This window comes from Arachis hypogaea, chromosome 10 (genome assembly GCF_003086295.3).
Source record: "Arachis hypogaea cultivar Tifrunner chromosome 10, arahy.Tifrunner.gnm2.J5K5, whole genome shotgun sequence".
Lineage (NCBI taxonomy): Eukaryota > Viridiplantae > Streptophyta > Magnoliopsida > Fabales > Fabaceae > Arachis > Arachis hypogaea.
Genome location: NC_092045.1, coordinates 107870105 through 107882298, shown reverse-complemented (window position 1 = coordinate 107882298; position 12194 = coordinate 107870105). Strand labels below are relative to the sequence as shown.

Sequence of the window (12194 nt, the reverse complement as noted above, 5' to 3'; positions counted from 1 at the left end):
TGTGGTGGCAAGCCTGGTAATGTCTGAAACACCTTAGCATGAGAAGTTAACACCAATTGTATCACCTGCGGCACCTACAAAATAGCGGCCACTTGCAAAGTCATGGACCATAGCTGGACCATAAATCCTTCTCCCCCTTCTTGAATGGTCAAAACTGCAGATTGAAGGTACATGCCTCGATAGCACAGCTCTGGGTCTCCCTGCGAAGTAACCATGTTGTCCCTATTCCGAAATCAAAGGCATGATTTTTGATGTTTGTGATGACGTCTCCCAACTTATCTAGCCACGCCAACTCCAGGACAAACTCAGCTTTGTCAGTTGGGAAGATGAATAAGTCTTCCTTGATCGCCAATTCCTTGAATTGGAGAGTGACGCCCATACACCTTCCTTGTCCCTCTTTATTGCTGTTGTCCGCTACCTTGACCTGGAACTTAGGGGTGTTGTCAATCCTTTGGCCCAACTCGATGACGATTTTCGGTGTCGCAAAGTTGTCCGAAGCTCCACAATCTAGAGAATGCATACACGATGGCCATTTATCTCTGCCCAAGCTTTGATTGACTTGTGATGTCCACTCAAGGTCATAACTTTGAGTTCCGATTGTCCCTGCTCTCCTGTTTCTGGAACCGCCTCATGATGTAACCAATCCGCTTCAAAGTCTGGCTCCATGATTAAAAGCTTGAACTCTCTATTCTTACAAATGTGATCTGCGGTGTACGGTTCATCACAGAGGAAGCATTCCCCCTGGCGCGCTTTGCCCTATACTTCTCGTTGCTAAGATGTCTCAATCCGCACCATCGCAAAGGATCCTTCGTCAACTCCGCGTCGTTGCTTGCCCAGAGTTGGATGCTGTAGCAGGGTGCACTGCTTTGGTGGCAGTTAAATTAGCAATGACGAAGTTGGGAGCCAGTGGTTTACTGTGTCCTAATGCTCCCACAAGGCAACATTTCAGTTTTCTACCTTTTGTGCCAGTTCCATTAACTCGTCAACTGACTGGTATGGGAACAGTTTACATTCTTCCCCCACTTCCGGTTTCAGCCCATTCAGGAAGAGTCCATTATCCATTCCGGTGCAATTCCATGAAGGGGTCACACGTGAAGCCCAAACTAATCAATGTAGTCTTATACCGAGTTTGTCTGTTTCAACTTCAGCAGCGCCTGATATGGACTCTGCAGCCGTTCCGATTGAAAATGTCGTAGCAGCGCTGCATTGAGGAACCGCCACTGCAGCACCAGTGGTATCGCCTCCCACCACCTGAACCACGTGAACGCCCTTCCTTCCATTGCGAAGGTGGCAAACATGAGCCATTCCTCCTTGGCACTGAGTGCAGCAAGAAGAATTGCTCCATGCATTCAATCCAACCCACTGCGTCATCTCCGTAGAAGATCGAAAGTTCCATCTTTTGCCATTGCTCTGGCGCGTCGTGGCTTCTAGCCAACAAGCCTGCAGCTAGGTGCAATCCCAGTAAACCACGCTCGTTCCAATTAGGTGCGCGATTTTCGAACGAATCCATTCAGAAATCGAAGCGCTGCAGCGTCTCTTGCATCGATCGGAACATCTCCTCCATGCGTGACTCGATTGTGTCAAATCGTGTCTTCATTTTCCTTGACTCGATTGCACCTTTCAGCATCAGGATCCTCAAGCTCTGATACCAGTTCATAGGACCAGCAATAGAAGAACGGTTGAGCTTTATTGATGCACAGGGATAGCCAATTAGCACTCCCTAAAAGGTTCTACACAGTTGGAACTACCAACATAGGGGGAGAAATTCTCTCCAACTTCTAACAGAATTCATAACAGAAAAATACACTCCTCTAAACTAACTATAACCTAGCTATTTAACCACTACTTACCTCTCCTTTTGTAACAGCTGAAACTTATTAGTAGTAGGCGCCTCTCTATCAGATTATGTATATGTCTAAACCACCAGTTTCGCTCATGTCAATTCTCAATTAGTTTGTAAATTTAATAAAGCTATATATGGCCCTAAACAAGGCCCAAGGACATAGTAACTAACTATTATTACTGCAGCACTAAAAGAATTTGATTTAATTGCACAAAGTAGACCCATCTTTGTTTACAAGATTCACTCCTAATTCTATTATGTACATTTTAATCTATATTGATGATATGCTGATTACAAGTGATAATAAGAATGAAATTGATAGCATTATGAAGAAATTACACTCTACCTTTCTTCTCAAAGAATTAGATTATTTAAAATTTTTTTCTTAGAATAGAAGCCATAACATACTCTGACACTTTAATTTCTTTAAATCAAAATAAGTATATTAAAAAAATATTAATTAAAGCTGGAATGCATAAAGCTAAGCATGTAATTACTCCAATGGTTAGTTCTTTTAGATTAATTGCTAATGCAGGTGCTCCATTTGAAGACCCCATACTATTTCACTCAATAGTGGAGGAGGGTTTACAATATGAGACCATCACTCGTCTATATTTTTCTTTCTGAGTGAACAATCTAAGTCAATTCATGGTGAACTCAAGACAATATTATTGGATAGCAGCCAAGAGAGTTTTGAGATATCTGGCAGGAACTAGTAATCTTACATTTGTAATTCTATAAATCTAATAATCTACATTTAACTACCTTTTCATATTCGAATTGGACTACAGACATAAATGATCGACGATCAAGTTTAGGTCAAGTCTACTTTGGTTTAAATTTAATTGTCTTGAAAATGTGTCAAACAACCAACTGTAAGTAGAAGCTTGATAAAATTAATATGGACTGAAATATTTTTATATAAATTGTATCAGCCTTACAAGATTCTACTTATTGTGTTCTGTGATAATATCTCAACTATTCCTTTTACATATAATCCCATTTTTCATGACAGAATTGGTGGTAATAACTCATGTCCTGGATTCGGAGCAGATGGCAGACATTCTCATCATTAAGTCCTTTTAAAAACCGCTGCTAAATGGTAAATGAATAACAACACCACACTTAGTTGCCGCATCAACCACCGTTATTTTACAAACTGCGACAGGTATTTACAATCGCTGCAAAACTACCAGCACTGTCTGCCGTTTTTGTTGTAGTGTATAAGAACCTTTATTATAAATAGCAGAATATTTATAACTCTAAACAGTTAATATCAAATACACTTTATATTCGGTTTTACTTCCATTCTCTCTTTCTCTCCTTTTCCCTGAAAAGTTCTTAGGCGACTCTAGTGTTTATTGAACACTAGAGTATATCATACAAGACCGTAGTGTATCCTATGCTCCAATAATAGCATATCAAAAAAGTCTAACATTAGTGTACCATAGCATACTGCGTATCCATTTTCTCATGGCATAATCATGTAATTATACGTGAAACATAATGAAAGTGAATTATAATCTAATTAATTTTAGTTACTACAATGCTTTAGAGAATAATATATAGCTGAAGTGGCAGAGTCAGGGATTCTAACCGATGGAGTCCCGCATCAAAGAGTTATGCAAGTAGTAAAATTAACGGTCATGTTTGAAAAATAATAAAGTAAAATTATTTTATTTAACTAAATATTTATAATTTTATATATGTAATATTCATAATTACACATTTATTATTTTTAATATTACTCAATTATTTCAACAATAATTTATTTTAGATTAATTTTTTATTATCTTTTAAATATTTTTGAATAAACAGATGCATGCATGCTAATACACTCATAATAACCAAACTGAAGTACTTATTAGTTATTAAGACCGTTAAAAACCATGTGGAGCATGGGTAGTGGAGAATTTGAAGAAGAGAAGATGGTTGTAAGGCTTTTCCGGCGTGACAATAGTTGACGGAAAATTGGGATGGTTGACGGAGTCAGGGAACGCTTGAGTCTCCAAACACAACGCCGATCGTGGCTGATACACAAACCCGTCTTTCCCCTTCTCATTCTTCACATAATTCGCAGTGTAGAATTGCAAACCCGGTTGATTCGTCGCAATCTTCATCACTCTCCCTGACCTCTTATCCGTCACAATAGCCGCAACCTTAACCTCGTTGTCGTCATTCTTATTCTTATCAAGAACATAATTTACGTTATAGCCATTGGTCTTGGTTAATTGGTCAATCCTAGAGCCAACAACTTGTGGTTTAAGAAAATCATATGGGGTTCCTTTTACGGACGAGAAGTTTCCGAAGGGAATGAGCTGGTCGTTGAGCGGTGTGAATTTGGATCCGAAGATTTGAACAACTTGATTAAGGATGTTGCCGCTGTTGTGGTTTCCTAGGTTCCAATATGCATGGTTAACGAGGTTCACTGGTGTTGCTTTGTTTAAGGCTTTTGCTTTCATGACTATGCTCAAACTCCCTTCTTCACTTAGGATGTAGCTCACTGTTACCAATAGGTCACCCGGAAATCCTGAAACACAAATTTTCAATATTTTAATTTGAAATTTTATTAACGCAGTTATTCATGGCTATTAAGATATTTTTTTTTTTAAACTAAAGATGAGAGATTCGAACTCACAATCTCTTGAGTGAGTATAAAAAAACTATATCATTTGAATTATAACTCATTTAACAAGATATTCTAATATACTATGTTAAATAATTTAGTTAAATATTATCAAATTTTCTAACCGTCTCAGCGGCCATTTTTATATAAAAAGTAAAATAGTCAAATATTATAGAACTATATTAGAATTTATTATTTTTAATTATTATTTTTAGTTATTAATTTAATATTTTTTAATAATTCAATAATATATTTTAATTTAAATTTTTAAATATTAATAATTAATTAATAGTAAAAAATAATATATTCTAATAAATCTTTTAAGTTTTTTCTTTTATTAATAGTGTTATATATTTTGCATAAAAATTTATATAAAAATTCTCGTACAAGTTTAAATATTGTATTGACACGCATTTTATGATCTATTTAAGGGAAACATATTCAGTTTATTTTTTATAAATTATCGATTAGTTTTTTTCTTAATTATATCTTGGTTTAATTGAACCATTATACTTTTTAATTATTGAACCAATTATATGACACGTTTCGATATTTAAATTTATATTCTTGCATGAAGACGACTTTAACTATTTTCATGGAAGATTTGTTACCGTGTTAAGCTCTCTTAATTAAATTAATTTGACTCTACACTAAGATAAAAACTGAGAAAAACCTTTTGAGGTTTGTATATAGTGTTTATTTAGGTGTCATTATTTTAATAATTTTTTTTTATTTTTAGTGTGTTTAGTAAATTTTTAATAGTAAAAATAAAAACACTAGAAAAATAAAAAATATCTTTTTTTTGAAAAATTGTAATTTACATCTTTTTTTTAAATATTTTTTTAAAAAAAGATATTTTTTATATAATAAATAAACAAAAATATTTTTATATTATTATATCTAAACATAATTAATAAATAAAAAATATTTTTGTATAAAATATCCAAACATAAAATTACTTTTACTTTTTCATAAAAATAAAAAAAAATAATTCAAAAAAATATTTTTTTAAAAGTTCATCCAAACAAACCCATACTCTTTTTGCCTTCCTGATCAAAATGTTCTGCACTAGTCAGTAGTCACCAATTAAATGGGACAAAAACTATTAAACATGTATAATAAAAAATAACATAATTTAAATTTTATATTAGCGTGGGATCAAATTAATTAAAATATGGGAACACAGTGTGTGTATATATAGTTAATGAAATTCACCAATTAGAAATCATGACAACGTCTCAAACTTTACCTTCTTCACCATCAAAACTGTTGTAGCTGAATTTGATTTTGGGTCTGTCACCATCTCTTTGATACTTTACCACTTTCCAAAGCACATCACTAAATCCTCTAGGTCCGCCTAAGTTGAGGACAAGCAAAATTATGAGATAATCTTTCTATGTGACATGTTTATTCATCAGATCTTTGTTTGCACCCATCACGGAAATCAATTAAATTAGAACTATATGTGTTTATTTAGGAAAATTAATTAGACACATATAGTACTAGTATTAGTATATATTTACCATGAAGTGTATTGTTTCCTTCATTAGCAATTAACTTGTAATGGATTCCATTTAATGTAAACTGAGCTCCTCCGATTCTGTTAGCGACCCTGCCAACGGTAGCTCCAAAATATTGTGTATCATTCTGCAAATTAAAATAGCTAACAATTTTTGCATTAATATTGTCGATCCGGATAATTAATCACCACAGACAATGTTGTCCTTATAAAAATGAAATCAAATTCTTCAAGTTGACATTGTTTATGGTTTGGTTCCTCAAATTGTCTTCACTTAATATGCAAACTCATTGAGACCACATATATGCATAGAGTTTCGATCTTGAGTCTATATGTAAATTGTTTTATGATAAAAGAAAAAAATTAGACGGTTAAGCAAACTAAGTGTCTTTTGAAATTAAAAAAGTCTAAATATTAAAGGGTGGAAATTGAGCTAAAATTGACTTTACATAAAGTTGATACCTGAGAACCATTAACTGATTTGACTAAATTTTTATCTAACAATTCTCAGGTATCAACTTCATGTAAATGTAAAGTCGACTTCATATGAGTTCTCACCATATTAAAGTATATAACTTCAAAAGTTATGATGAGTAAAGAAGACAACTTCAGAAGCAGTATGCTACTCAGAACTTCAGAAGCAACATAGTACCCCTTCAGAATTTTTTTGTTAACACACCCACACTCACGGTGAAATTACAATGTTGAAGAAACAACACGTTTAAACGTTTTATAACCAAGACTTTCTTTTAAATTTAAAAAAAAAATTCACAATCTGCAAAATATCAAACTCAAATAAAATAAAATACACTTTTCGTGACGTATGAAATAGGCCGAAAGAAATGGTGTTTTTTTTCGCAATTGCGAAATTGCAGTTCAGCCCAGAGAAAGGTTGCCTGAGAAAAAGGTGTACCCCATATTTCTATCATTCACTTGTCTGGCCCTTTTTGAGGAAATTTATCATTTATTTTATCCCTATTCTTCGATCATCCTATATTTTTAAAACTTAATTCCTAGATATATTGATGGCCTAAATCCAAGATCTTTTAGTTAAAATATAAGATTTTTTTATTACTAAAGATAGGAAAACTCACATCCGCGTCTTCTTAGATAAATATGGGGAGACTATGCTATTTGAGCTATTATTCATTGGTTAGAATATAAAATATTATTATTTTTATTTATTTATTTATTTATTTATTATTATTATTATTATTATTATTATTATTATTATTATTATTATACACGTTTAACTAATAAATAAAAAATAAATTAATATACTAGTTATATATAATGCAACTATGCAATTACCAAAAAAATAATGCAACTATGCCGTAAGGGATTGGTTGTCGACTAACTATTCTATAGAGTAACTGGGACTTTTTAATTTAAATTATTTAAATATTTTATTTATTAAAATATGTAACGTATCAAATATTTATATTATTATTTTTATACTATTATTACACATATTGAGTATACATGGTACAAGACAAAAGCATGAAAATTAAATATTGTACATCTGAGATATGTAATACCTTTAAAAAAAATATATTCTAAGTGCATATCTGAAATATATATATTTTAAGCGTTACACATCTCGAGTATATAATAATAATAATAATAATAATAAGTGTAAACACTAAATACACTCAGTAATAATACTGTAAAAATATAATACACTTAATAATACACCAGGGCAATTTTATGGTGTTTTTTGTTTGGTGTCTAACTTTTGTCTAAATTATCTTTAATAGTAACTTTAAAATATTTAAAATTTTTTAACTTTTATATTTTTAAATTTAGAATTAATTATTTTATCTATTTTAGTAATTAAATAATACCTTTTAGGCACCATAACAAACACCAATATACAATTACACATATTAACAAAGAAAATATTTATTTTATTTATAAATTAAAATAATCCAGAGTAACAGAACATGTGAGAAGAAGAGTAAGCTGGCGACAAAGCTAAGTGACAAAATAATAGTAAACTACAGTCCAGATCTTATTATTAGCTATCACATGCTTGTCACAGTCCAAATTGGGCTTCTCATACTTAGAGAGTAAAATATAACATTGAATTATCAATTAAAAAATCAATGATTTTCATATTTCATAATAATTAAATGGATCCTCTTAGAGAAACAATTGACTATTTGTACAATGTGTATAATAGGTTAGAGTTATAAAATAAACATCCTTCATATTATCTAAAATAACCATCCGAGTACTAAGGATAATAAACATCTTTCCAAAAGATTAAACTGATTTTGGAATTCACCAAGGATCAAATTCATAACCTTTCAGATTTAGTACTCTAATACCATGTTATGATACCACTCATTCCAAAAGCTTCAGCTGATAAAAAAATGTAACACTAATAGTTATATCTCTAATACTCCATAAACCTCCATTGTACACATTGTACAAATATTCCATTGGTTTCTCATACTTTCCCTAATTGAATTTGTGGTTACTCCTTAAAAAAATATGCATGTTGTGTTTATTTTATTAAATCTAATTTTTTTCCATTATTCGAATAGTTTAGATCTTTTAGTTTATTAAAAGCAAAAATCTCAAATTTTTATTGAGAACTTTCCTCCCTCCTAGCTTGATAATTTTCCCAGAAAATGAAAGGAAGAAGGCAGAGAAATCTTTAGGCGTGTTCTTTTTGTGAAAGCTGAAACATGCTTTCATTGTTACTTATATTCATTATGAAATAATAATAAACAAATAAAATTTTATTTATACTGTTTTTGGTTTTAATTTATATATCTTTTCAGAAATCAAACAACAGACATTATAACCGAAGAAACAATTTAATCATATATTAAAAAAAAAATAGACTTATATTAATGGACTTACAGTGTATGCCGTGGGAGAGTCATATCCAAGAACAATGTCTCCCAACTTTCCTGAAACAAACAACATTACAGGAAAAGAAAAATGAAGTGTTAGTGAAAAGCATTTGAAAGAATAATGAAGCACAATACATATAGAAACCCAGAAGATTTAATTATTTTGGTTGCCCCGTGAAATCTTCGGTCTGACAGGTCAAAAATTAATTAATTGCGAATCTGAAATCAATTTAAAAGTCTGTAATAAATTACTGCTTGTACAAAATAAGATTCAAACTCCCAACACTTATTTAAGTCGAAGAGTTGATCATTTGACCAACCCAAATTGATTCCAAAAGATTTAATTATAATAGTTCTTTTGAAGATTAAAAATAAGACACACACAAATATAGAAGCATACCGTATTTGTCAGGAAGTAATAAGGAAATAAGTGTGGCACCCCAGTTGGTGACCTTCAAAGTAAGGTCACCCTTCTTTAATTCAAAGACCCTAATTTGGTCTTTCTCCTTCTTGATGATAGATCCATTAACAAACCCAGAAGCAGCTAAACATACAACATATAATATCACTAAGAACTTGCTCATTTTCCTACTAATGTTATATTCAGAGCGATAATTATAGTAATGGGCTATATATATATATATAGAGGGATATAGCTAGCAAAAGAAGCACATTGAAGTAAAGAAGGATAAAGTCAATGGAAAATGTTTTGTCCCTTTCAGACTTTATCATCGGCCGTAATAGGCTGCCGATTTGATGTAGTATTAACTATTAAGAGAATTATTAAATTTTATTGAAAATATAAATAATTAAAGGAGAGTTTAATTTTAAAGCATTGACAATGTAAAATATTTTATACAATCGTATAATCACAACTGTTCTTTTGGATAACTATTTAAAAGGTAATTATTTCTGTTAATATGATGTTATATAATTAAATGCAAGTGTAAAACAATTTTACAATGATATTACATTAAAATTAAATTCCTAATAGATAACTAATTGTATATTATTGTTTATTACATAAACAAAATTAAATAATTTTAAAATTTACAACTTAAAAAAAATTTAACTACCTTAATTTGATTAGATAATTGTGTAAAATTTTATAACTTTTTAAGTAGTAAGAATGGTAAAACTCATTTGCTTTAAGAATGTTCGCAGTACAGTTTTGATCAATTTTAAAAGAAAAATCAATTCGATTCAAAGTATATAATTTGTTGCAATTCAGGTTGAATTGATTTGATTTTGTGTTTAAATTATCCAAAGTGTTTCGATTTGGACTGGTTCAATTTAAAAAAAAAACAAAATTTTAGGATTTTATTATTAAAAATAGAAATAACTTTAAGTTGGTAAAGCAAATAAATAAATGAATCTCATTTTATATAATAATAATAATAATAATAATAATAATAATAATAATATAAGAATATATGTCAAATTATGTATATTATATATAAACTTTAAATTTAATAATAAAATAACAATATCATATCACATTTTACAATTTGGATTAGATCGGTTTAATTTTAAGAAGTGGATTCGAAATCTGATTGAATCCGATCCATGTGGTTTTGTTGCAAATAGAATCCGATCTAATATAAATTAACGTGGGTTTGATTGATTTTCGGTTTAGATTAGATTGTATGAACAATTTTATTTGGATTGTTTTAAATTTAAACACTCCTAATTTACAGCAAACAATAAAATTTCATCTGTTTGTTTGGAGTTAATTCACGTAGACATATGGGGTCCTATCTCCGTTTTATCCCCTGAAGGTTATAGATATTTTTTAACATTTGTAGATAATAAATCAAAGTACACTTAGGTTCACTTCAAGAAGGCTAAATCAAAAGCATCAAACCTGACCGTTTCATACAATTCGACCGAAACACTCCCTATAAATCGGCACACAAAGCACGTGCACATTTTAGTTATAGAAAGATACCACGTTTTCGGTAAAACCTTACGAGAATCACCTAAAAAATAGGCCAGTAACATAACGGCATTATAGCACATTCAAATTAAAAATCTATAAAGGAAGAAACCCAAGGATATCCAGGTACGCTATTCACTCTGAATTGCAATATACTTATCTCATTCTCTTTTTAACTTGAGCGTTTTAGTGCCTTTGTAGGTGCCCACTGCCGTCGTTCTTAAGAAGCCGACGTATACCTCATTCTGTCCAAGGAAAAGCGAGTTTAAGTACTAAGCAGGATGAGCTTTACCTTGAAGCCGGCTATCTATGTAGGAATATTTGGCAACCACCGTGAGGCCGAAGTTTTAAACTAACCCCACCATCATCTCTTCTATCCTACTCTCACCTCTTTTTTACAGGTTACAACTTATGGAAGAAGAGCGGAGCAACCCTACTCCTCCCCTAATTCAAGCCAAGCTAATGGCCATCAACGAATCTCTACGAGTAAAGAACAAGCAGATGGCCGACTTATTAAATCAGCGACAAAATAGCCGAGGCAAGGCGGAAGAGCAAAAAAATCCTGAAAACAAAGATGACGAGGATGAGCACCCGTTGGAGGCTAAACCCGTGGTGACAACCACCCCGAAGCCTAGTGAAAAGGACTAATCCATTTTCAAAAGACATTATGAACTTTCAAATGCCAAAAGATGTTATCCTGCCAACAACGCTGAAATCTTATGACAGAATCGGCGACCCTAATATACATGTCACCAAGTTCCATACAATGATGTTCATGAATGGTGCATCCGATCCAATATTTTGTCATACATTTCCTACCTTTTTAGATGGTGCTGTCTTGATCTGGTTTTCTAACTTGCCTGCAGGATCTATATCAAGTTTTGATAAGCTGGCCGACCTATTTGTCAACAACTTTGTCGCATTAAAAATCTATGTGCATGACTCAAACTACCTCAGCACCATAAAGCAAAGACAACATGAAAGCCTTAAAGACCACATGACAAGATTCGCAAAGGCAACCATGGAGATACCTAACCTCAAACCAGAAGTCCACCTACATGCACTAAAAAGTGGGCTCCACCTTGGGAAGTTCCAGAAAACTATCATTGCTACAAAATCGAAGACATTGGCTAAGTTCCGAGAAAAGTCAACGAGCCAAATCGAAATAGAAGAACTCTGATGAATTTGAAAAGCAAAAGACCTAACCCTAGCAGAGAGGAAGACAAAAGAAACAAATACCCTAACAATAAAACAGACCAAAAATCCTTCAAACTCACACCAAAATTTTACACATATACCCCTTTTAATACCAAATAGGAGGACATCATCAAAGACACCCTACACTCCAAATTGATCGAACCACCAAACAAAGCTGGGACCTATCAAGACCAACGATATGTAGACAA

At 31.9% G+C, this 12194-nt stretch overlaps 2 protein-coding genes across 2 annotated transcripts; one reads left to right on the top strand and one right to left on the bottom strand.

The window, feature by feature from the left end:
• Positions 1 to 3598: 3598 nt before the first annotated feature.
• On the bottom strand, positions 3599 to 9594 carry LOC112716377 (uncharacterized). The gene is made up of 5 exons (XM_025768284.3): positions 9253 to 9594; positions 8860 to 8909; positions 5993 to 6116; positions 5719 to 5826; positions 3599 to 4373 (listed from the first exon to the last, which is right to left on the bottom strand). Exons 1-5 carry the CDS (start codon positions 9434 to 9436, stop codon positions 3724 to 3726), a joined length of 1116 nt encoding a protein of 371 aa, XP_025624069.1. The 5' UTR covers positions 9437 to 9594; the 3' UTR covers positions 3599 to 3723.
• Positions 9595 to 11455: 1861 nt separating this feature from the next.
• On the top strand, positions 11456 to 11968 carry LOC112717913 (uncharacterized). The gene has a single exon (XM_025769836.1). It carries the CDS (start codon positions 11456 to 11458, stop codon positions 11966 to 11968), a length of 513 nt encoding a protein of 170 aa, XP_025625621.1.
• Positions 11969 to 12194: the final 226 nt, after the last annotated feature.

Excerpts from the sequence above, each read along its gene's own strand:
- LOC112716377 (XM_025768284.3), bottom strand. The coding sequence starts at position 9,436 with ATGAGCAAGTTCTTAGTGATATTATATGTTGTATGTTTAGCTGCTTCT. Across the intron at positions 5,827-5,992 it reads AGGAAACAATACACTTCATG|GCGGACCTAGAGGATTTAGT; the intron begins GTAAATATATAC and ends TCCTCAACTTAG. Across the intron at positions 4,374-5,718 it reads CAGTTTTGATGGTGAAGAAG|GATTTCCGGGTGACCTATTG; the intron begins GTAAAGTTTGAG and ends TTTGTGTTTCAG.
- LOC112717913 (XM_025769836.1), top strand. The coding sequence starts at position 11,456 with ATGAACTTTCAAATGCCAAAAGATGTTATCCTGCCAACAACGCTGAAA.